At 37.3% G+C, this 25,791-nt stretch overlaps 1 protein-coding gene across 2 annotated transcripts; it reads right to left on the bottom strand.

Moving 5' to 3' along the window:
* Nucleotides 1–134: 134 nt before the first annotated feature.
* Nucleotides 135–25,742, bottom strand: FAM104A (family with sequence similarity 104 member A). 2 transcript variants are annotated; one of them, XM_027872904.1, is made up of 4 exons: nt 25,547–25,742; nt 22,297–22,393; nt 2,578–2,640; nt 135–1,137 (listed from the first exon to the last, which is right to left on the bottom strand). In XM_027872904.1, exons 1-4 carry the CDS (start codon nt 25,567–25,569, stop codon nt 892–894), a joined length of 429 nt encoding a protein of 142 aa, XP_027728705.1. In that variant the 5' UTR covers nt 25,570–25,742; the 3' UTR covers nt 135–891. The 2 variants fall into 2 exon arrangements, with proteins under 2 accessions (XP_027728705.1, XP_027728706.1); XM_027872905.1 differs by lacking the exon at nt 2,578–2,640 and having other exon boundaries at nt 25,547–25,732.
* Nucleotides 25,743–25,791: the final 49 nt, after the last annotated feature.

Raw genomic sequence — 25,791 nt, 5'->3', positions numbered from 1 at the left:
GCTCAGGTTGCTTAGTCTTTACCATTAGTCATCTGTGCCTTGCTAGACACAACAGGTGGAATTATCACAAAATCATTTAAGCTGCTAACATACATTTGTGTCCGAGACAAAAGTTACAAATACAGTACAACTTCTTGTCTTTCAAAACTGTGCAGTGTTTGCTAAGAAGCTTGAAATCTAGCCTTTGGAGGATTAATGATATCATAGAAATAATTAGGGTTCAAGGAAGTATCTAAAAGACAATCTCCTTGGAATGCAAACACTTTACATAGGGAAGAGAAGACAGGTTGTAGGGAGGGTGTTTCCATCTTACAAAGTCTAATCTAATAAGCGTGGTCTAATTTTTCTCCCCCTGTAACAGGGGAAATTAATTTCAATAGGACATCTGCATACTGAGAGGTAGTATGGTAGCCAGCTTCAGTCCCAGACAGAAGCAAGCTCTTTTATACTTTGGGAAAGAAAACTAATGTTTTTCATGCAAACTAGTCTTTACTAGTTTACCGAATTTTTTTAAAAAATCTTTAAAATTTGAGGACCCCATGTTTTAAAAGGACTCCTTGCACAAAGCAGTTAGTCTCCAATTGGTTTCCAAATTTGAAATGGAGCCAGTATGGACTCTTAACATGCAGATGTGGTTTCCTCCTACTGTCACCTTCACTGAGATGACACCCACCCTGAAAAGAATCCCATAAAAATGGCTTCAAAGCCCCTCTGAAATTGCAATAGTGCAGCAAAACCACAAGTAAACAATGCCTGCTAACCTGTTATTTCAAATATAGACTGAAAAGTCAACAGGCATATTTTGTGCAATTTTTTAACAAACTTTTTAAGTTGAAATATCAAATCTGCACAGTGCTGTCCCTTCACAGAAGGCAAGGAACTGCTAGTTCATCATGTAGGAGGTCGTCCTCGGTGCTGTAGGCTATAAAAGTGTGCCTCCTTCAGAATCTGGTTGATGTGGAAGTAAGGGCCTTGGCATAGTGCAGACTGCTCCTGTAAGGTCTGAGGGGTATTAGGGCTGGATCCGGTAATTATCTGGTTTAAGCTGCTTTCTTGAACACTTCCCCTGTCTGGGCTATTGATGCTGCTGCTGGTACTACTGCTGCTGCTGCTACCACCACTGTCACTGCTTGAAGACTAGAAAACAAGAGAAAAGAGAGAAGAAAGTTAATGGCAATAATATTAACTCTGCTTGTTCTCTTATACTCAGAACATATAGAAGAACCCATATTATTCCCCTTAACACTTATGACATACTACTTTTACCACCCATTCCAACAACTTCTGTGTAGAAGGAAATTCTGGACCTCCAGGGAACATGTCAATCATTGGGACCAGGCTATAGTATTCGGTAATATTCTAACCACCATCAAAAAAAGAAAGGAAGAATGAAAGGAAGGAAGAAAGGGAAAGAGGCAAAAAAAAAAAAGTGAGTGAAAGTAAAAAAGCAACTTTTGTTACGATTTTGTAGTTCTTACCTGATCGTGAACTACACTGTACTACTATGATAATGCAAGAAGTGTATTTTGCTCAATCTTTAATAGAAGTCGGTAAAAAATTGGCATTCTTGTTTGGCATTAATTTTGCTACCTGCTTCCTCCCTTCTCACCTTTTTAACTAAACTCAGCTGACTCTGTGCCTCCTGCTGTCATATGGAACAATATCCGGACATTCAGTATCAGATTTTATTCTCAATATTAAGTCTCTAAAAAGAAGTCTTCCAACAGAACTCATTTCAAAATTAGGTTATTATACTTCTTAAATAACCCCAAGTAACTAGGTTAGGAGCATTTATTCCATTCCTAAGATTCAAAATTTAACAAACCAATATCAAAAACTTTAAATATGTCAATACCATTAACACAGCAAGGGAAGAAAATTTAAGATATTTAGTTTTAGTAATGATCTTATACACAATGAAAATTTAAATTTATGACCCCCTTTCAATTTGTATTCCTTTGAGTTCCTTGAAAGATAGGCAGAAATGAAGATATTTAAAGAAACCCTTGTTTTGCTGCTCTTTCATAAGAGTTGGTAAATAATGGCTACCTGCCATTTAAATTTGAAATGTCAACTATGGATGTATAATTAAAACAAAAATAACTTTTAATCATGTCAAGTTCAACATATACGCATGACCATTTGTAAGAGAATGGATGACAATATTAGGAAAAGTGACATCCTAATAACAGAACAAAACTCATGTTCCACCGGTCACCTGTGCCTTTTCAACATGTGTTATACCAATTTTTACTACAAGAAGCTAAGCAAATTCAGAAAGATGAAGATAAAGTTCTTTTTTAAGCTCAAGAAAGTAATTATTAAGCCATCTGAAGACAGGTTGAAGAATTTATCCACCATAAGATAATGTTAGCTGTAAAAATGAAGTTCATACACATGTGGACTTTACACATAACTTAAAAATTATCAAGTCAAAATAAGACAATATTTTCACTACAGGAATATATATATATATATCCTAGACTATGTCTACTAAAGACTCCATTTGAACAGGCCCTCTGGGGTTAATGAATAGTAGTCACAAAGTAAGTTTGCTACACTGGATAAGAAACCCACCGCACAGAACACTTTGTTTCCTCTTAGTCTGTTTTCTTTACTGTTTTTCGTTACGGGTGCTGTCTGAAAATTAAGGTGAGAACTATAATCAGTTTCTAATCAAGCTTTCATCTTAAATTATAATATATCAAAGTCTACAATTGTAATGACAAATTTGGTAATTCTTGGTGAAATGGCAAAACCTATTTCATAATTGTAAAAGAAAGATTTGAGTAAGTAAAAACAAAATACCCCTGAATAAAGTAAACTTCAACCCAAATTCAAGTCATACAACACTTGAGCACCACTGAAAATACTCCATGACAAAAGATCTCATTAATTTTGATCACCTAAATAGTTTTTACATTTATGTATTTATATAACATGGTCCCTAAGCTATCAAAAAACTCCATTTATTACAATAGCATAAATAAGATTAGGGAGAACATTTAATCTTTCAAACTTCTCAATTTCTAAAAGCATTTTGGAGGTGCACTATATACAAATGAATGCATCTAATTAATATTTTTTATCTATGAAAACAAAGGCCTGTATAGTATCGTCTACTTGATAACCATCACCTACAGGGATTATGTGAAAGTAATAAAACTACATTTAGATAGAATTATTTCTAAGATTTCTATGAATCCTAGGAAACCTTTTGTCATTCCTTTAAAAATATCCTATACAAGCATATCCTACCCCCATAGTTGTCCAAGAAATGCTGTTTCACTATTAAATTATATTATACATTAAAGCCAAATTCAACCAACCATTTGTAACACTGTTCCTGTGGAGGAACTAAGCATAATGTTACTTCATCTATCTTCTATTTTCCTGGAACCAATTAAGATTTACGTGGAATGTGCAATATAGTTCTGAATTTTTACTAATTCAGAATTGTCTTTAACCCCAAATTGATACAAATCAACAAACATTTATTTATTAAGGATCCACAATATGCAAAGTGCCATGCTATGGAAAATGGGTCACTATCATGCAGTTTATAAGACAAATCCAACTATAAAACACAGTATGAGGCAACATGTGCATTAAAGGGCAAAAGCAAGTGACATTTAATGAAAACACATGCAAGAAAGGCTTAGTGAATAAAGGCAATACCACATGAATTGGATTTTAAAGAATAAGTAGAAATAATAAGTAAGTAGAAGGTAAGGGAAGCTAAACATTCTGGACAAAGAGAATATCCTGAACAAGTGTATGGAGGTGGAAAGAACAGAAGAACAGAGAGTATCCACCCAGTTTGCTTGGAGCACAGAGTACAAGTCAATGAATGAGATAAGGCTTGAAAGGTAAGGTTAAACACCCGAAAGGCACAAGATTTTACTTTGTAGGCAATTTAGAGTTAATGACTAATAGAATGACATGACCTAGGTATGAGAAAGATTTTCTGGCAGTAAGGATGGAAAAAAGCAGAGGAGGGAAGTTATACTAGTCCATGTAGGTGGTAATGATATTGATGGCTGCAGAAACAAAAAGGAAAGGACATACTATGTGAGAAAGATGTTGAGAAGGTAAAATTGTCACAACATGGCAAATGTCATGGCAGCTAGGTGATGCAGTGAATACAGTCCTGGAGTCAGAAAGACTTGAGTTCAAATTCTGCCACTTGCTAGCTGTGTGACCCTAGGCAAGTCACTTAACCTATCTCAGCTTCAGTTTCCTCATCTATAAGGGATAATAATACCTATACCTCAATGTTGGGACAATCAAAAGAGATCAAGCACTTATATAAATGATTAAATATTAATTATTAAATAATCAGCCATGACAGGGAATGAAGACTAAAAAGATTATTCCACTCCTCACCCCCAAAGGTTCAAACAGAACAGAATTAGGCAGAACGGTAGTGTCTGTCACAGAACAAAATGGTTAAGTACGAGAAAGGAGCTACTGACTGAAATTAATGAATGAATGAAAAGTTTAAGGGAAAACAAACTCTGTGCAGGATCTAAGATCACACATTTAGAGATGAAATGAACTTAAGAGGTCACCTAGTCTGTGCAATCAGCAAACGCTTATTAATAGCATTGGGAATACAAATGAAAATATAAAATATTCCCTTTTCCCCAAGGAGCTTACATTCTACCAGGGAAAACACTATGCACACATATAAATAGATCCAAAATACATAAAAGTAAATACGAGTTAATTGGGGAGACACTAATAGTTGGGAAAGGATTCATAGCTACTTGAAGTGACCTTTGAAGTAGGCCAGGGATTCTAAAAATCTCTTCATTTTATAGATGGAGAAACAGACTCAGAGTTGAATGACTTGCCCAAGGTCTTCTGATCTCACATCTAGTACTTTTTCCATTTCACACTCCGAGTGTGAGGTGCTGACAAATGACCTTGCAATTGGGAATGTAGATCTGAAGGTCAGAGAGGTCAGGACAAGACATATGAGGCTTAAGAGTGATTTGCAGGGAAGCAGTGACTGAGTGACTGAGATTACATAACAATTACAGGCAAGATATTTTATAAAAGCTCCTCTGTTGGAGGTTCCAAGAGCATGAGGGAATTGAGAGGACCAAAGACAGACATTCAGAAAAAAAAAAAAAAAACAACTACATATATTAAGGGAAAAAGAGAAACAGAAGCAGAGACAGAGGTAGGAGAACTAGAAAAGAGTAGTGTCTCTGCAATCAAAAGATAATCAATAGCGTCAAAGGGTATGAAGACTGAAAAAAGGCTATGGATTTTACAACTACATAATGGTAGAAAATAGCTTCTGTGGATTAGTGAAGGCAGAAGATAGATGACAATGGATAGAGAGTAAGTCAGGGAATATATGAAAGTACTGGGATGTGGACAACTTTTAAAAAATTTAGCAGTGAAAGGGAAAAGATTTGGGACAGTAAGTGGCTGGGGTAAACAGATCGATAAAGTTTTTTCTTGTTCATTCAAGGTGGTTGATGGTTATTGTAGGTATGTGGAGAAGAGCCAGTACTGAGGCAGAAGTAAAGGAGAGAGAAAAGATGACTGTTGAAGGAAGGTCCTAGACACAGGAATTCAAGGACAGAGGCAGACATGAATCTTTAAATGAAGATCAGGAACACTTCAATGACCAGAGGGAAGGGACAAGTCTAAGTGAAGATACTGAAAAATCAGTTTTACTTTATTTCTCAGTTCTGATGATATACCTGTTGTGTAAAAGCTATCAAGGTCACCTCAATACTTAGAGCTACCAACGGAGTACATTTCATCAGGGGGAGACGGGAGAACAATAGAGAGAACATGGCAGACTTACGCATCATGTGTTCTATGTTCCAGGCAAACTGGCCAACTAGCCATTTCTGAACTCAGTAATCCATGTCGGGATACTTACTTACCTACAGGCGCCTCCTTCCATCATTTATGATGTTCTTCCCGATGTCTCCAAGTTGTTAGTTCTCTCAGTCTTCAAATTACCTTGTATTTACTTACGTGTCTATATATTAATCACCCCCTCCCCCCTTAGAAAGTCAGCTCCTTGAGGAAGGAGTCACTCTTTTCATCTCTGTATCCCAAGCACCCAACACAGTACTTGACTAGGCCTCAAGGTTTGCTGAACAGATCTCCTAAAGCATGAAACTGAATTCTAACGGTCTAAAGGGAAGGAAGAGATTTAAAATCTTCTTTTAATTAACTTTTTTTGTTACATTTTATGTTCTGAGCTGTCTCCCCCCCATCCCAATCCACATTAGAGGCCATCATTTGACACATATATGTCTATATATGTAACCATGTGTATATATATGTATATACACTTCTATTTATCAGTTTTTTCTCTGGAGGTGAATAGCATCTTCTTTCATAGTCCTTTGTAGTTGATTTGAGTATTTATAATACTCAATAACTTAGTGGCTCAGTTATTCTTTGAACAATATTGCTGTTACTATAGATTCTGCACATCCCAATCTTCACTATTTCACGCAAATCTTTTCATGTTTTTCTAAAATCAATCAGCTCATCATTTCTTATAGCACAGTAGTATTCCATCACAATCATATACCACAACTTGTTTAGCCATACCCCAACTGATGGGCATCCCTTCAATTTCCAGTTCTTTGCCACCACAAAGAGAGCTGATATATTTTAGAACATACAGGTTCTTTTCCTTTTTTCCTGATCACCTAGGGAAACAGACCTAATATTAGTATTGCTGGGTCTGGAAGAAAGGAATTTCAAGAGCTAACCAGCAATAAGTTCCTAAATTTCTATCACAATCTAAAAACCATTAGGTCATGTAAAAGTTTTTCACTCTATACTTTGTTCTCATGGGAAGTTTACTCCTTCTTCCAAAGAGAAAGGGTGATTTCTATGTAACTGTGTATTAATATTATTTAAGAGACCAAAGCAATCATATTGAGAATCTCAAAAATATACTCACCACTACCTGATTAACAGGTCACAAGCCGTTTTCTTACTTTTAGTCTTGTGGTAGCACACATGATTTCTTCTAAAAGTCATAAAGTATAGCACACAAATCCCCTAAACTTCAAGAGCAAAGTGATTCTAGGTAGATGTCCACAAAATAATATTCCGATCAACATACAAATTTCGTAACTCATTTCATGCGTTCCTGCCAGAAACAAATGTTTATACAAAGACTGGCTGCTCCAAAGTTTGTCTTTACCACCCTGAAACTGTGATTAAAGTTTAATGTCCATCAACACCTGACAAGTTATTTTCATGATACCTTTATGGTAAAACAATAGAGAATCTTAGAGGCTGAACTGCGAAAAAGAATCCTTTGCAAATAACATGTGAGCAACAGATATGAAGAAAAATGCAAACTACTGAAATGTGAGATCATAATTTATATCCTCAAGTTTACAGAATAGGACTTCATTATTATCAGTTAGAAAGGAGACCCTTTAAAAAAAAAAGAGACCCTTTTAATAAAAACAGGTAACTGTGGAAAGAGTTTGGCAACTGGGGAAAAAAATCTTTACAGCAAGTTTCTCTGATAAAGGTCTCAATCAGGATATGTAAGTAATTCATTCAAATTCATAAGGCTAAAAGCCATTTCCTAATAAATAGTCAAAAGACATGAATAGGTAGTAAAATGCTCCAAATCATCAATAATTAGAGAAATGCAAATTAAAATGATTCTTGAAATTACATCTTATACCTATCAGATTGGCAAAGGTGACCAATGAGGAAAATGACATGCTGGAGAAGCTGCATAAAAAACAGCACACTAATGCACTGTTGGTATATTAGTATTTTTTACAAGTTAAATTGGTATAGCCTTTTTGGAGAGCAATTTGGAAAAAGGCACTAAATTATGCATACATACTCCTTTAACTCAACTATACCACTATGATGCCTACATCCCAAAAAGATGAAAGGAAGAAGACAAGCACTCATATATACAAAAATATTTATAATAACTTTTCATAGTAGCCCTAAACTGGAAACTGAGGAGGAGTCCACCTATTAGCCCAACAAATTATGGTATATAAATGTACTGGACTGCGCATATTGTGGATTCCTTTTCTTGGGGGAGTGGGGGAAAGTGACGCTAATTATTCTATAAGGAGACTGGGAGGGGGGACAAGGAAGGGGGGAAAGGGAGAATGTTAAGTCAAATCAACAAGCATTTTATTAAACCACCACAGTCCCTGCTCTCAAGGAGGAGGCAGTGGTAGGGAAGGATTAAAAAACAAAAAGGAGACCTTTTCTAGCATTAAGGGAAATTCAAATTACACCTATAAATCCAAGAATTATACCTTTTTTTTAAGCTTTGGATTAATTTTTAAAATTATGAATTTAAAAACCAAAAAATGAACATTTCCATAGAAGAATACTGGACATGAAACCTGTGGATCTTTATCATGTAGATAAAGTATAATCACGTAACTTCAAATCTGTCCTGCTTGTTGTCTGTGATTCCTTTTGGTCTTGTTTTGGTTCTATTCTCTTTCTCTTTTTGGAGGGGGATAGTAGACAGCCTTCCCATCTCCAACAAAAAAAGGAAAGGAAAAAGAAAAAACTGGAAGACATCTAACAAAATAGCACAGTAAAACAAATTCCTACATTGGCCACGCCCCAAAATATCTGTCTTGCTTGCATCTTGAGTCTATCATGTGTTTGGAGATGGGTAACATGCTTCATTCATCATCGATGCTGTGGAGTGATGGTAGGTCTTTTTCACTGATCAGCATTTTAAAAAGTCTTTCAAAGCTGTCTTTACAGTCTTAGTGGAACTGTTTTCCTGTTTCTGCTCATTTTGCTCCTTACCAGATCATAGAAATTTTCAGGTTTCTCCAAAACTATCCTATTCATCATTCCTTATAGTACAAGTAGTATGATTTGTTCAGTTATTCAATTCCCCAATTGATGGGGAATGAATCTTAGTTTTCAGGGTTTTTTCCCCCCACTACAAAAAGGAGCTTGTGGGGCAGCTAGGTGGTGCACTGGATAGAGAGCCGGCCTTGGAGTCAGGAGGACCTGAGTTCAAATCTGGCCCCAGACACTTGACACTTACTAGCTGTGTGACCCTGGGCAATTACCTTACAAATTACACCTATAAATCCAAGAATTATACTTGATTTTTTTTAAGCTTTGGATTAAATTGCCTTATCCGACTGCCTTGCCAAAAAGAAAAAAAAAAAAGGAGCTTGTACATATAGGTCCTTTTCCTTTTGTTTCTTTGGGGATACAGAACTAGTAATGGTAAACCTGAGTCAATGGGTAAACCCAATTTGCAACTTTTGGGGCACAGAACTACTGGACCAGCACCACAAGCAGTGCAGTAATGACTCAGAAAAATCAATTAGCAAGCATTTGTTTTTTTTTCCTCCTTCCCCTCCAACTGAAGAAAACAAAACAAAATCATCCAAAACTTTCTTAACAAATAGGCTCAGTCAAGTAAAATAAATTCCCATGTTGCCTATATCCAAAAATATGTCTCATTCTATAACTGGAGTCCACATCCCCTTCTGCAGGGAGATGTACACATAGATGCTCCAATAGTCCACTGGAACTGTGACTGGTCACCTCACTGATTAATGTACTTATTTTCTGCAGTCAACAATTGTTCTTTTCCTTTTTTATCATCTGTGTCAATATGATAGGTGTAAGGTAAAGCCCTAAAGTTACATTAATTTCATTTGTCAAATTATTAGTGAAATAGATAGTTGTTTCATACGAAAAAATTTGGGTTTCTTTGCTTTGAAAACTGCCTGTTCAGAATTTTTGACTATCTATTGGGAAACAGTTCTTAATCATATATTTGAATCAGACATATTTATCTGATATATAACTTTATCTTCATCATGAAACCTTTCAGAGAAACTTGCTACAGAGGTGTCGTCCCCCCCCCCCCGTTAGCTGTTTCTCTTCTAATTTTAACTACATTGGTTTTGCTTTAAACAATTTATCTAATCAAAGTTGAGCTGCAAAATGTCAAAGGAGCAAAGAATTTGACAAGAGATGGAGAGAGAAATGAAGTGATGGCATATTGTGAACAAGATAAAGGAATTTAAAATTCCATTGTATCTCTAATGATCCTCTATCCCTTGTTTGATCAACTCTTCTTCCTCTAGCTATAGTTCTGGAAAATAATTTTCCTCCTTGTTCCTATTTTCCGTGACTTTTTCTATGTAATTCACATATCTGCTGCTGTTCAGTCATGTCTGATTCTTCATAACCCATCTGAGGTTTTCTTTGCTAGAGACACTGGAGTGGTTTTGCCATTTCTTCTCCAGGTCATTTCACAGATGAGGGCTGATCTGCTGAGGGTCATACAGCTAGTAAATGTCTGAGGCCACATTTGAACTCAGGTCTTCTGACCTCATGCCAAGCACTCTATCTGCTGTACCACCCAGCTGCATAAATTCATGTACTTATTTGAAGCTGATCTTGGTATAGGATGTGAAACGTGCTATACCTAATTTCTGCCAGAATGGTTTTTTTTTGTTTTCTTAACAGTTTTTGTCAAATAGTGAATCCTTCATTCAGTAGTTTTTGGAGCACAAGCTTTAATTCTTGATTGGTACTTTAATATGGAAATTTTAGTTCATTTCTGGCTCTCCTTTATCCTTTATTCCTTAGTCTTTCTCCCTTTATTTGGTTATAACAAATAATTGAATATTTTTTAAAATGTTGTTCTACGTACTAAAGATTTTTTGGTTTCTTATTATTAATTTAAAAAGTGGGATATTTTCTTTTTCTCTAAATTATTAAGTGAATTTTATGTGGTCTTCATTTGGAGGGAAAATTTTTCCCAATCCTAGTTACACATGCTATATCTTTGATATCATAATAATGTGAATTCAATAAATACTAAGATAACTGCAGCAATCGGATTAGGTGAAAGGGCTTAAAGCAAACTTGGACCCCACAAATTCTGTTTACTACTAAAGAGGGAATTTGACAAAGCCCCTCCCAGCATTTCCCAAATTTTTAGTAGTTTAAAAGGTGAAGCTTGAATTACTAGACACTGTGTCATTAATGTTACAATTCAGCTAGAAACAAAATAAAATGCCACAGATTGGGGAACGTCAACTGTGGCGTGTGAATGTAATGGAACATTACTACACTATTAATAAGTGACTATGAAGAATACAGATAGTTAGCCTTACATGAACTTATGTCAAAACATGTTGATGTTCTCTCAAACATCCTAATTTTCCAGTTCCTCAAACTACTCAACTCTCATGGCCTACAACTCCACTTTACCTCAGCTACACACAGGAGTGCTCACACCTTTGATCATGCAATTGACTCACAAGTGTTTCACTTTCGTGATAAAAAAAAAACCCTGAAATTTCTTTATCTTGTTCACAATATCCTATCACTTCATTTCTCTCTCCACTTCTTGTCAAATTCCTTGCTCCTTTGACATTTTGCAGCTTAATCTATACCAAACCCCAACTATGGATTACTTTTACCATCTGCCTCTTTAACTCATGTGCTGCTGGATAGAGCAAGAGCAAACTGGGCAACCATGTTGACTGGGCTTATTATCTCATCTTAACAGGGCAAAGCTTTGACCCCTCCCTTAACGGACTCTCTACAGCCAGTGTGTTTCCAAGTCTTCTCTTTTTCTCTCAAGCCTCTCATACTGGTCCTACCCCATATTCTCACCTCATACTTTCCTGAGAAAACCAAGGCCATTTCATTATGAGGTCCATTCCCTTTACATCTCACAACCTCTAGACATCATCCTCTACTTTGTCCTCCTTTACTGCATACTCTTGATGAAAAGTGTCTGAGGATGCTCAACATATAGCCATGACCTCATCTTTTCTTCCAGCAGATTACCCCCACAATCGTCCCTTTCCTCTCTCTCATCTTCATTGTCTTTTTATTTCTCTGCTCCCTACAAACCTGAAAAAGAAGCCTGAACAAACCCTATTGTCCCCTTGATCTACTGTCCTCCATCTTTTTCCCTTTCACAGCCAAACTTCAAGGAAAGGTTGTCTACATTCAGTCTTCCCATTTTCTCTCCTCATGACAACTTCTCAACCTCTTGCAATCCAGCCTCCAACCTTATGACCCCTAACCGAAATTGCTCTCACTTTAATAAAGGTAACAATTATCTCTTTTTCTCCTCACATATACCCTTTTGCTTGCAAAACAAAAACATAACATTTGTTTGTAATAAATATGCATAGTCAAACAAAACAAATTCCCATACTGGCCACATTCAAATGAAATACGTGTCCCATTCTACCTGCTGAGTCTATCACTTCTATCAGGAGGTGGGCAGCAAATTTTAACAGTTCTCTGGAATTGTTGGTCAGTGCATTGATCAAAGTTTTTTGTCTTTACAATATTTGTATTTACTAAAGCTTTTTTTTTTGGTCCCATATTACTATTTTTAAAGTGGAATACTTTACTTTTTTTCCTTAAAAAAAAAATTAAGGTGATTTTTATTCATGGAGCTTTCAATTGGAGGGAAAATAGTTCCTCAACCTTAGGACACATGCTGCACCTGATGTCATAATAATATGAACTCAGTTCTAATTTAACTACAGGAATTTGAGTAAGTGAAGCAACCGATTTCAACCAACTTTGACAGGAGGTTTATTAAAGCAAGGCTAGACAACTATGTTAATGTATAAACTGTTCTGGTCATGCTCACTTTGCATCAATTCAGACATGTCTTTCCTGGTTTTTCTGAAACCACCCCTTTCATTTCTTACCACAAAGTAGTATTCCTTTATACCCACATACTATAATTTTTTCAGCCATTCCCCAATTAATGGGTACCTCCCCCCCAATTTCCAGTTCTGTGCCACTACAAAAAAAGCCATTGTGACTTTTTGAGCATAGTTGCAAATTACTTTCCAGAATGGCTGGACCAATTCACAACTCCACCAACAGTGTATTAATGTTCTTGTTTTCCTGCATCCCCTCCAACAAGTCATTCTCTTTTGCTAATTTTGCCAATAATATCTTAATTGACAAATCTAATGGTTTTCCTCAATCCCCGTTCTTTTTGGCTTCTCTTCAATATCTGACACTGCTGGCCCTTCTCTCCTCCTAGACAATCTTGTCTCTAGGCTTCCTTGACATTGTATTCTCGATTGTCTTGCTACCTTGCCTTGTTTGTACATATTTGTTTCTTTGTTGTTTCCCCCATTAGACCGTGAATTCATCAAAGATGGATTGTCTTTTGCCTTTCTTTATATCCTCAGTGCCCAGTACATAGTAGGCACTTAAATACTACTGACCAACCACTTCCTTTGATAGATGATCATTTACAATTACATCCGCTATGGGTATGTCCATGGCTCAGTTATATGCCCCTTTCTCTATATATACTCTCACTTGGTGACTTTATCAACTTTCATGGGTTTAATTATTATCACTGTACAACTGACTCCCAGATTTCTATATCCAGCCAGAGTTTCTTTCCCAAGCTCTAATCCCATCTGAACCACCAAGTGCACATTGGATATTCTAAAATGTGTGTCTCACAGGCATTTGAAACTCAACCTGTCCAAAAAACTTATATTTCCTTCCATATTCCCTATTTCTATCAACACCATCCTTCCAGACATTCAGTTCCACAACCTTTGGCATCATCTTCAACTCCTCACTCCTTTACTACTTATATACAATCATGTCAAGTTTTGTTTCTAGTTCTTCAATATCCCTCAATGATCCCTTTCTCTCTGCTTATCACAGCCACTACCTATAGTGATAACTTTATCACCTGTTACCTAAACTATTGAAATAGCTCCCTAGTTGATCTCCCTATATCCAGTTTCTTTCCACTCCAACTCATCCTCTACAAGGCTGTCAAAGTGCAGGTCTGATAATGTCACACCTCCTATCTGCACTCCAGTGGCTCCTTATTACCTCTGGGAACAAACAGATACTCCTCTGTTTGACATGTAAAGCCCTCCAAAACCTGGCCTCAACTTACCTTTTCAGGTTTATTTACACATTACTCCCCTCCAAGCATGTTATGTCCAGCCAAACTGGCTTTTCTTATGTACTTAATTTCCCATCTCTGGCTTTTGCCCTGGTTGTGCCTTCCTTATTTCAAATGAACTTCTCCCTTACCTCGACTTCTTAGATTCCCTTATTTCCTCCAATACTCAATTCAAGCGCTACCTTTCCTGATACAGACAAGCTGCTAGGGCAACCCCTTCCCCCAAACTTCCTTGTATTTTGCATTAACTATATATGTGCATGTTGTTTTCACCAATACAATGTAAGTAGAGCTTTTCATTTTTATCTTTGTATCTAAAATGCCAAACGGCAGTGGATTTAGCATTCAATAAATTCATTGGTGATTGATTTTACTGATGCAAAGTAAATTAATCCAAACTACTAAACATACACAATGACTACAACAATGAAAAAATGGTAAGAATAGCAACCAACCCCCCCCCCCCCAAAAACCCCAACCTGAATGCTGTGACTATAAAAATCAAGCTTGGCCTCAAAGAAAAGAAATGAGTGTGCAATAATGCATATACTGTTAGACTTGGCTGATGCGTTCATTAGTTTTGCTGAAGTCTATTCCCCCTTTCTTATAAGGGATAGCAGCTCTATGGGCAGCGGTGGGGCATACGTATTTGAAAATAAAAGGGAAGTAAAAACAGAAGATAGCAAGATTGCAGATCAAATATACTATAATATGTGCCACATGAAATCAATCCTTACTTAAGTTGATCAAAACTTTTCCCCCATTTAGCTATAGTATAAAATTAAAAGCTGTAAACTAATGGCTTATGGGGATACTGTTTTCCTCCGGGAAAATAACTGAACATACTTGGGTCTTAGTTTCTTTATCTATTAAATAAATGGTTTGGAATACTTGATCTCTATGCTGCTTTTCAACTCTCAAATTCTATTATCTCTATGACCATCTCATCTCCCCAAACTGGCTGGGCAGAGAGGGAAACAATTTCAGAACTGGGATTCTCAACTGCACAAATATGTTGGCAACATCTTCACCCTTTAAAAACACCAAGCATGTGACAATCAGTTGCAACATTAAAAGTCTTGGAAGCAAAATATTCACTGTAGCACTTTTAGTGGTAGTAAAAAAAACTACAAAGTAAGTCTCAACTGGTTGAGGCATGGCTAAACACATTACGGTACATGAATATAATGGAATTGGTACACCATAGGAAATAAGAAATGTGAACAAGTCTGAGAAACATAAGAATTCTTTTAAACCAGGAAAATGATATATGAAAACAAAACAAAAAGGTAAAATGAAATCCCATGTAATAAATGACCCAAGCTTGGCCCCAGAGCAGAGCTGAAAAAGTGGAACTTCTTTCCCTTCACTGAAGAGGTGGAGGATTATAGATGTGTAATACCACACACTGTCAAATACAGTCAGTATTTTGGTTGGTTTTACTGAATTGTTTTTCTTTCTCAATCTCCGTTTACAAATAAAAATTTAAGGGGGGGTGGTGGGAAGAAGTAATATATTTAGAAATGAGTATAAGATAAAAACAAAGGCATCAAATGAAAACTAAATTTAAATTATTAAAAAATTAAAAATAAATCTTTATATAGTTTAATGTATTGAGTAGACATAATATATATTACTAACATTCCAAGTACTTAAACCATAACCAAAGTTTGAACTTTAAAAATTAATGAAATTAGAACACCTTTGAAAATATAGCTTCAATTTTTAAAAAATTAGTCTCTTCTTATAATCTGGTTCTTACTTGTTTATAGGGATTAAAAAACTTTAGAAAGTTCAAAACTGAAAAGACAAACCAAGCCAACCTAAAACTCCTGCTGGTTTTATCAGTTTTCTAGATTGTTCTTGTTCTCAAATTCATTGCTAGTTATGAGAAATGGCTGGTGTCATCAGAAGCTTTAAAATACCTGATTTTTATTCTTATTAATGTTATAGTCTTTAGCTAAAACTCTAACTGTTTGAAAAACCAAATCCAACACACAGTGAAATATTGGAATGGAATGATGCTGTTCCTAGGTCTCTGTTTACTCTTCCTCTACTTTTTACAGTGAGAATGTCCTTAGAATGTTGAGATTGTGACATCAATGGTTTTTTCCCTTACCGAGAAAGGGAGGGACAAGGCAGTAGCTAGAGGTAAGTCCCTTCTGTTCTTATTTCCCTCTCATTTTCCCTCCCAGGTTGTTTGCATAATGTGATCTTTTAAGTCAAAATTAAAGATCTCAGCAAGTCAGGGATGATGAAGAAACAGACATTCAGGTTACAATGTGGCATGCCACAGGCATAGCTCATACCTTTTTTAGGCAGAAATCTTTTAAGTGTCACTTTGTATCAAAGAGTAAGATTCCATAAGAAGATTCAGATATTTCATAGATTGATTAAAAGCAGAATAAAGAAAGAACATTCCTGGTTTAAAATGAAGAAAGGTATAAATAAAACAAGCATTTAAGCTTTGGCGTTAGCACCGAGGCAGTGCTTCTTAAATTTAAACCCATATGGGGCCACAACTCAGTTTAAGAAGTGTGGAAAGGGCTGAGAGTGAAAAAGTTTAAGAAGCCCTGACCCAGAGTACTGGTGAAGAAAAAGTCGCAACAATCATGAGGTAAATGGGGCCACCATCCCAGGAGACACAATTCCTCCCTGCCCTTCATCCCATTCCCTCTTAGCCCCAGTCAAGTGACTAGCTCTCCATTTCTTCTTTTGCCCAGTGCTGAGCTGCCCTCTTTCCAAGTTCCATGACCACTTTAGGCTTCCTCTGGGAGTGCTTTTTCACAAGGCAGATCATATCACTCCATACCCCACACAGGCTGCCTAGCCCGGGGCCTCAGAACAGCCAAGATCAGTGCAGAATCATCTAAAGACACCCATCAGCCCTATTTCTCTCCAAATCACTGTCCTTTCCTTTTCTTTGCCTTTCTACTGTGCCCCTTGAAAACTTCTTTGTTTTTGTGGTGAGACTGCTGGATTTAGAGTCAAGAATACCTGAGTCCTTCCTCTAGTTCTGCCACTCATAACCTATGTTAACACCTTATGCAAGTCATCACTTCACCTCTCTATGCCAAGGTTTCCTTACCTATAAAAATGAAGGGATTAGACGAAATGATTTTCAAGGCCCTGTCCAGGTAAAGCATTATGATCCTGTGGTCCCTTTTTTTCATTCGGTCCATCTTCTGGAGTTGGCTGAAACCTTTCTCCTGAAGACTGCAGATCTCTTACATACACTCTCTCTCTCTCTCTCTCTGACACCCAGAGCCAGGAGGAGCTGGCCATACTCCTTGCTCTACACTGCCAGCTTCAAACTCTTTTCATCGCGACCACCATTGGAGCAATAATCTATTTTCTTTTACAGTTCACTCCAGGCTGTCTTGAGATCCTTGTTGTCATTCTCTGGACGTTCCTCCTCCTCTTCAATTTTTGATTCCTCCTTCTCTTATTTGATTAATAGACTTCTCTACCCAATTCCTGTCTCATTTCCTCAACTCACATGGCCTTTATCTACATCTTAGATGCCAGAATTCCTCATTAAAGCTCTCAAAAAAGTGAGACTCATCATCACATAAGCTGATTTCTACCCAAGAGCAGTGTGTGAGGTACACGGAGTGGTGGAATTGAAGTCAAAAAGATTTATGTTCACATCTCACCTCCAGTATTTATTAGCTAAATAACCATGGACAATTCACTCCCATAAGCCTTGGTTTCCTCATTTGTAAAATACAAGTTAGACGGGATCCTAACACCTATCATACCTCACAGGATTGTAAGATTCAAATGAAATAATATCAAGTGTTTGGGAAACTTTAAAGTACTATATCAATGTCAGTTATTACTATCTGGCTATAAAAGAAAGCACTGTGTCACCAGTGGGGGATAAAAAAAAAATTCATGTTGTGCATGGATTTATATAACATTATATAGCACCTACTATGTTTTCCAGACCGAATATACTATTTAAGAAACAGGATGGTTATCCACTAGAGAAAACAAGTAACTTCTTTCCCTACGATCACACGATTGTATGTAATTTCCATACGATCATATGTAATTCCAGAAGGAAATTTCTAATTTTTCTAAAATAATATATACTATAGATAGCAGCCCTTGTCAAAGTAAAGGAAAGCTAAAAATTAATATTATGCCTAATTTAGCTTATATTAAGTGTAAGTTTAGCACAAATATAATCTAGTCAAGACTGAATAACATTTATATTTTTAAAACCATAAATAAGCTATTCGAAGTAACATCAGGACCTAATGCACAAACTAAAAAGCAGTGTTTTCCAAACGATGTTCTTCACAATATAATTTATGTAGGGGTTCAAATTAGAATTATGAAGCTATTATTTTTTCTTCTAAATTATGTATGTATGTATGTATATATATATATATCTCTCTCAAATTTCTTGAGGAAAATAGACCTAAATTTCCTCCACCCTCAATTTCCCTGACTCTGCTTTGTCCCAGGAGGATATTCCATATCCCAGATTTCTTGGATCAACACTTGTAGGTTCTATCAATTTATGTCTTGTTAAAATATGTCTTATCAATTATCTTTTGTTCTTATGTGAGTTATTTTTGGACATATTATATACAGCTGTGCAACCAGTCCTCAAGAATCAAATGCTTGTTTGTAAGAAAGACAAAGTTACACAAAAACAACTGTCTGTCAATATATTTCAGGTACAAAAGCTTTGCATGGCCAAGTGGTTTGGAAAAAACTGCTATAAGGTAAAGTACTCCTGAGTTCTCCCAAGGCAGCTTTGGCCTCAGTTTCTTCCTGTTTTTCCAGTGAGAAACTGAGGCTAGTACCTAGCCAGCCAAGGGCATACCATACTCAAAGATACTTTAAAGAAAGTTAGGGCAGCAATTATGTGGATAGATTGCTCCCTGTCCCTGGGAACAAAGCATAACAGGCAATTTCACTACTACAGGTCGAAAAGACTCAATTTACCCCCTATAAAAGCACTCTTTAAGCTAATAGGACTGCTCAATTCAAACCAGTTTGACTCTCCTAAGACTTCAGAGCATAAGGGATACTAGGAAAATACTGAATATTGCTGAAAGGAGGAAAGGGGTGGGGAGAGAGAAGGGGCAGGAGAAAAAATACACAAAAGGATTGTTGGTGCTAAAGTTTCTCCAGACATAACATTTAATCCAGGGAAGCAGTTCACAAACTGACTCTTCCAGCCTGAGAAGCACACAGTATGACCATTTTTGCAAATGGAGAAACTATTCCAAATACTGAAACAAAGAGGTTAAACCAATAATAATTTTTTAAAATTCACATCTATTAACTAAATTATTAAAACATCTTAAAGACAAATAACTGCGATAAATAATAATCTTTAAACTTTCTACTACGCAAACACATCAGTCAAAAATAAATCTTCAGGCTAAAAGGTTAAAGTGCTTTTTAAAAAAAAGCATTTTAGCCACTTTAAAAAGATGAGGCAGTAAATACCAACACTTGGGCCTATACCTCAAGGAGGTAAAAGACAAAAAGGAAAAGTCCCATGTGTACGAACATGTTTCTTAGCAGCACTTTTATGGAAGCAAAAAAACAGGAATCTAAATGGGTGCCTATCAATTGGGGGAGCGCCTGAACAAATCATGGTATATAAATGTAACAGTAAATAGGAAGAATTCAGAGAAACTTCTTAAGATCAGAATTAACTAAATAATATGACATAAGCAGAAAAATACCAGAATTCAGATCGGTTCAATGACCAATCTGGACTTCAGAGGCCTTACAGTTAAACACATACCACCCTCCTCTCAGCAAACATTGTTATCCAAGACCAATGTGTTTGTTTTGCTTAACTATACTTCTCTATACAAGGGAGGGCAATGATGGGAACTGATAAGTTATTGTAATAGGAAAATTGTGCCTCTTGACTTATGACCAAAAGCGTAACTGACTAAAAGTGGAAAATGAGGTGAAAGCAACCTAAATAGAAAAAAGGCACAATATTTTTTTTCCCTTTAAATACCTCCTCTCAAAGTGTTAACTTCAGGGGTGGGGAACCCTTGGCCTCGAGGCCACATGTGGCCTTCTAGGTCCTTGGGTGCAGTCCAAGTTGTGCAGAACAAGTCCCTGCTTGAGGACCTAAAGGGCCACATGTGGCCTGAAGGTCACAGGTTCCCCATCTCTGACTTAATCACTTCTTCGAATGCTATCAATACAAAGATGAATTGCAATAGAAGCAACTCAATTAGTTGGTGCTCAATTCTCCCATGATAATGGGAGGATCACCGCTCTCCAATTTCTTCTCCTCTAGTTCCTTTCTGGGGGCCAATATATTTTTATCTGAGAAGCAGCTGGGTTAATTTGGCCCAGCTTAGGATCTCTTATAAAAGTTTGGGGAAGGATGGGGAATCTAATAGATACATTCCGTAATTTTTGGATTACCTATTGATTTCATCTATTCACTCTTTGTCCTGTTTTAAAAATGGATCACACCAGGAACATTTTTGTACTGGCCTTGAGCAATGTTAGAAGAAACCCTGGTCTAGGCTCAAGACAGATAGGGACAAGGACAATTACAAGAGAATCAAGTGTCTGGGTATTATATATGTGAGCCAAAAAGTGGACAACAAATTTCTCCTTTGCTTCCCTGATATCAATTATACACAGTGATGAAATGTTTACATTCTACAAAAACAAAAATCAAAGAGTTGACCTCTAAGGCAGCTCTTGTTCAGTTCTACCTCTCTTGACGCTCAGCTCCAAAATAAAGAATGAAGTAGGGGCAGCTATGTGGCACAGTGGATAGACCTCTGGCCTTGGAGTCAGGAGGACCTGAGTTCAAATCTGACCTCAGACACATGACACTTACTAGCTGTGTGTGACCCTGGGCAAGTCATTTAACCCCAACTGCCTCATCAAAAAGGGGAAAAAAAAGGAATGAAGTAAATGTAATAGGTAACAAATGATAAACATAACTTCTAAAAAATTAGGTCCCCAATCAGACCTACAAACTATATCTTTGATACACTGTAAACACATCTCATGTAGAGGAAGCAAAATTGATAATGATGTTGAAAAACAGAAAAGCCCTGCTGATAACCCAGTCAAATCACTTCCAACAAATGTTTCCCTACCTAATTGAAAAGGAACTTCAGAATGGAATTTGAATTATTGTTACTCCAGTTTTTAATACAAGTGATCTTTACTAGTTTGGCTTAATCCCTAGTAACTGGTCTTCTCCCCTTCACTAAAAAAATCACATCACTCTAATTTCATCCAATTTACTCGGGCACTTTTCTGATGAATAAATTCAGGTGTATTAAGTATCAGTTCAAATGTGCAGAGCAGTGAGTACTCTAAGCACTAGGGGAGACAGCAAGTTTAGATAAGCCTTTAAGGGGAATATGACACATACACAGGATATGAAAATATAAACTACGGCATAAGAGCATTAGTATTATCCAAAGTGATATATGTAAGGTCCTGGGGACCAAGGGAATAGGAATGGGTACAGTAGGAAGGGTGGTGGACAAAAAGGCCAAGAATTCTAAAAGACTCTAGGAACTCAGTTCCTAGATAGTGTTTCTAAGTGCATCTATTACTTTTTGGACTGAGTAGCAAGGAAGTCTTTACATGTACAAATCAAATTCAATTACAATGAGCAAAACAATAACTGTTGTGCTAGAAATATGTTGAACAGAATACATTTTAAATAAATGGACTGGGGCTTAGAAAACCTTTATGTGGAGATTTTTTTTTTGCTGTTGTGTTTGTGTTCGTACGATTTTACCTGTAATATAAAAAATTCAAACCCTTCTCTTTCATTATAACAGTAATGGAAACTTCCATTTCTCAAAACAGACCAGTCTTTTTCACAGAAATCTGGATCATTATATACACACACAAAGCACCACTTTCAGTAAGCTTGGCTTAGATATGTGTCCAGCAGATTACTGATTCAAAGCTTTTCTAGTATGTGTTGAATCTTCATATTTTGAAGGATTTTCTTTATTACTCTTAAAGCTGTTCTGAAAACAGCTAAGTTTTCAAAAAAACTTTTAATTAGAAAAATTCCCCAGAAGCACCAGTAGATCTGGTCCTATACTAAACAATCATTAAACGTTTATATGTCATTAGTAAACTAGTATTTAAGTGCCTACTATGTGCCAACAAAGAAAGGTAGAAAGCAAATTGGTTTTTGAGATACTTAAAACCCTCAGAAGTACTTCAAATATTTTAAAGTGAAACTCTAGTTTATTTCTCTGAATAATTGTCATATTTCTTTTGGCTGCCCTTTACGATGTGGATATTTAGTTCAGGTAACTTCTAAAAACTAGGGGCCTTAAATTTAATCCAGTTATTACCTCTGTATCCCAGGAGTCTTGAAAGACAGGGTTTCTGCTACTTCGTTTGGTCTGGGGGAGATGACTGTCTTCTTCGTTCCCATTCCTTCTCCTTTTCCTGAAATTAAATCATTCAGGGAGAAAAAAATTAGCCAACTATCAATCCTTTAGACTTCTCAAGGGTAAACAAGAAGACATAAACATTTTATATCTTGCCCGTAAAATGTCCTCTGAAACTTGAATAACAGCACTACTAGGCACTGATAACAAAAACAGTATCAGTATAAAAGCAGTATAGAATAAAATTAAGCTGTAAGTGTTAATTAGATTAAAGATAAGCTTGAAAAAATTTTAAGTAACTACCAGGAATACTGTAAGGGTAAACTGTTAATAACGAAATTATCAATATCCACCTAATTAAGTTCATCTTTTCATAATCCCTGAAATTACAATTCCATGTTAACTAATTTTACTCCCTTCCATGTGATGGCAGTTAAGCCAGGTGTGGCTGCCAATCACTATTTACCCTTAAAACACTTTACAGTGGTACTATGACAAACACTGAAAAGGTCAGACTCTTCTCTTGTTAACACAATAACTCTGTTTGCTTGTACCAGTTCGTATTATGACATAGTTGTTAGTTCACTGGATTATTTTGAAGGGAAAAAAAACCATTTATGTTTTTCAAGGCTCACTGGTAATAAGAGTTTTTAAATACAGATCTGACTCTTCTTAATCATGCATTTCTTAATCAAAAGAGACAAGAATATGTATGTACTCTGTATGGGCCACAACTGTTAGAAAAAGGATCTCTACTGGGATTCTAAATAGTTGCTGATAAACAATAAATTATAGTAGGAAAAACTTGCTACATAGTTTAAGCTAAATTTGCTCTAGATCCAACCTGTTCTTACTACAATGAAAAATTATCTAAAGTTCACCTTCCATAACCAGAAGGCCAAAGACTGGGGTGGAGGGGGGAAGTCTTTTCAAAGACTATTTAATCTTGGACATATAGGGTGGCCTCCGACTAGATACTTGACTTTAGAAATGTGTACAAAAATTTTAAAATAAGGAATGAGAGGCTCCGAGTCCTAAATCTCTCAGTTCCTTGAATTATGTGTTCCCTCTTCAATGTAAACACTGTTAATACAGATAATGATCTCAATTTCTGCCTGATCTGGTGGAAACGGATGTTTCTCTGTTACCAATTTTCTGTGGGCCCAAGTCTTCTCTCTGAGACTCAATTATCGAGCTGAAAAATGGAACAATCATCCCTGTTTTCCTTACTTCCTTTCAAGGGTGCTGTGAAGAATATCACATCGATACAGTAATACTTTGAACTCCTTGGAGGTGGATGTGACACTTATCATTAAGTGGGTGGGGGAAAAGCTCAGTTGCCTGATACATGGGCCTGAAAAACTGCTACCCTTGGCACTTACTAAACTACTGGAGTAAGGGGAAATCTAAGTAACTGTAGGGTAAGACTAAATCATTTATTTGATGGTAAAAAAAAAAAAAAGTTTCAGGTATGAATCCAACAATATGTATTTCCCATATAGCAGCAGGAGTGGTATCTTTTCCGTTGCAAATGTTTGAATTTTCAAAAATGAGGAAAATGCCCCAACAGCAAACCAACACATAAAGCCACCCTTTATGAACAGCACCACAGAAACAGAATAGACTTTCACCACTTACAACAGAAGGTAGCTTGATTCTATTTATGATAGCATCACAGTATAATATCCCAGACCTCTCTTTCTACATAAGTAGTTGCTATATGTCCCCAATTCAATCCTTGGTCTCTTAGCTTCTCTTTCTGATCAAACATTCATGTATATTGATCATACGGACTTCAGGTTTTCACTTATCTGGAGGCTGGATCAAACAAATACTATAATTCTTGGAACTGATTTTGAGGGTTGATAGTGGGGAGGGAAACAGTCATTTGAGTAAGTGTCGGCATATGTTAATTAACTTTGTAGTTAATGAAAGCCAAAACAAATCCAACAAATCTACCAAATTTGATAGCACTTGCTACTCAATGAAATTTTGACCGTAGTTCATCATGGGTTTCTATTGTGATTTTAGGGCATTTCACCTTTCTAGGCCGCAGTTGTCTCACCTGTAAAATAAGGGAGTAGGGGTATACGATCTCTAAAGTCTCTTTTAGTTCTAAAAATCTACACCAACAGAATGATCTTGATTTCAAAACACCTGGATCTTTTTCTGTTTCATTCTTTGGCACCTTCCCACCACCCCTCACCTCCAAAATAAACACGAGACTGTGCTGCACTGTAGTGGCCACTTAAAATTCTTGATTCTTGGGGCAGCTAGGTGGCGCAGTGGATAGAGCACTGGCACTGGATTCATGATGACTTGAGTTCAAATCTCATCTCGGACACATAACACTTACTAGCTGTGTGACGCTGGATAAGTCACTTAATCCCCATTGCCCAACACACACACACACACACAAATTCTTGATTCTTTTAACAACTCTCCCTGTATACAGGTAGTACAGCAAAGGCAGTAGGAAAGAGAAATAAAAGTAACAGAAAAAAGGCAAAGAAAAAAAATCCAACTTGCTCCTTGAGTCCGTTTACCTTAATCACAAACCGAAGAACAAAAAACCCAGCGTAGCCAAGCACTGAGGCTAGACACAGGCGCAGTGTATTCCAAATGCTACTCACCCCAAGACAGCTGATTCTCTCTTCTTGAAGCTGTCCCAGGAAAATACTCCACCACCTCCCTTCGTTATCTGTCTTTCTACCACATTAGATCAACTTCATTATCGAAGTCCTTCCTTAGGTCTCGCTCAAAGTCTTTTCCCATTGCAGTATAAATATAAAGCACAACTTCTCGTTCTGACATCAAGGAAACAAGAGGTAACCCTATACTCCCCTAAGCAACAGAACTAAATATATCCATCGCTATCGAACCACAGGGTCAGATTTAGTCCTCCCTAAAGAAGCCAGGGGCCTAACCTGCCGCAGCTCACCTGAATTCCTACCCAGGGGAGGAGGGGAGGGAATGGGGTATCGCAAGGCTCCCAAATAGTCCCCATCGGGCGAACGATCAAATCTTTACGCCTCCCGCGCTGCTCCCGAGCCCAGCTGCCCGGCGCCAGGATGGACGGACGGACGGACGGAGACCCCGCAGGGACAATCCCGCCCGGCTCCCCGCTCCACTGCTCCCGCCCGTCCGCCCGCCTGCCTCCCGCGGCTTCGGCCTCTCCGGGGAAGGGGGTGGAGGGATCCCCTTTTCTCACCTGGGGCGGAGGCGTTCGCTCATGGCAGCTGATGGAGAGCTGCGACGGCACGTCGCCAGGCGGGGAAATCGGTGGGGAGGTCTTCGGTTCAGGCGGCGGTAGCGGCGGCCGCCGCCCCCACGCCCTCCCCCTCCGGTCCTACCCCTCACTACTGCCTTCCTCTACGCCGTCGGTGTGGAGGACCCCTCCACCAGACCCGTACCACCACGACTTCCGGCGTCTCCCCGATGCCCCCACCCCCCATA

The sequence above is a fragment of the Vombatus ursinus genome, unplaced genomic scaffold (genome assembly GCF_900497805.2).
Source record: "Vombatus ursinus unplaced genomic scaffold, bare-nosed wombat genome assembly UNPS02014801.1, whole genome shotgun sequence".
NCBI lineage: Eukaryota > Metazoa > Chordata > Mammalia > Diprotodontia > Vombatidae > Vombatus > Vombatus ursinus.
Note: the sequence above shows the minus strand (reverse complement) of the source record. Positions and strands in the feature narration are given on the sequence as shown.

What these genes read in the sequence shown, in the direction of transcription:
- FAM104A (XM_027872904.1), bottom strand. Translation starts at nt 25,569, where the DNA reads ATGAGCGAACGCCTCCGCCCCAG. An exon ending in AGCGAACGCCTCCGCCCCAG is followed by an intron (nt 22,394 to 25,546) that starts GTGAGAAAAGGG and finishes ATTTAATTTCAG; the next exon opens with GAAAAGGAGAAGGAATGGGA. An exon ending in AAGACTCCTGGGATACAGAG is followed by an intron (nt 2,641 to 22,296) that starts GTAATAACTGGA and finishes CTTAATTTTCAG; the next exon opens with ACAGCACCCGTAACGAAAAA.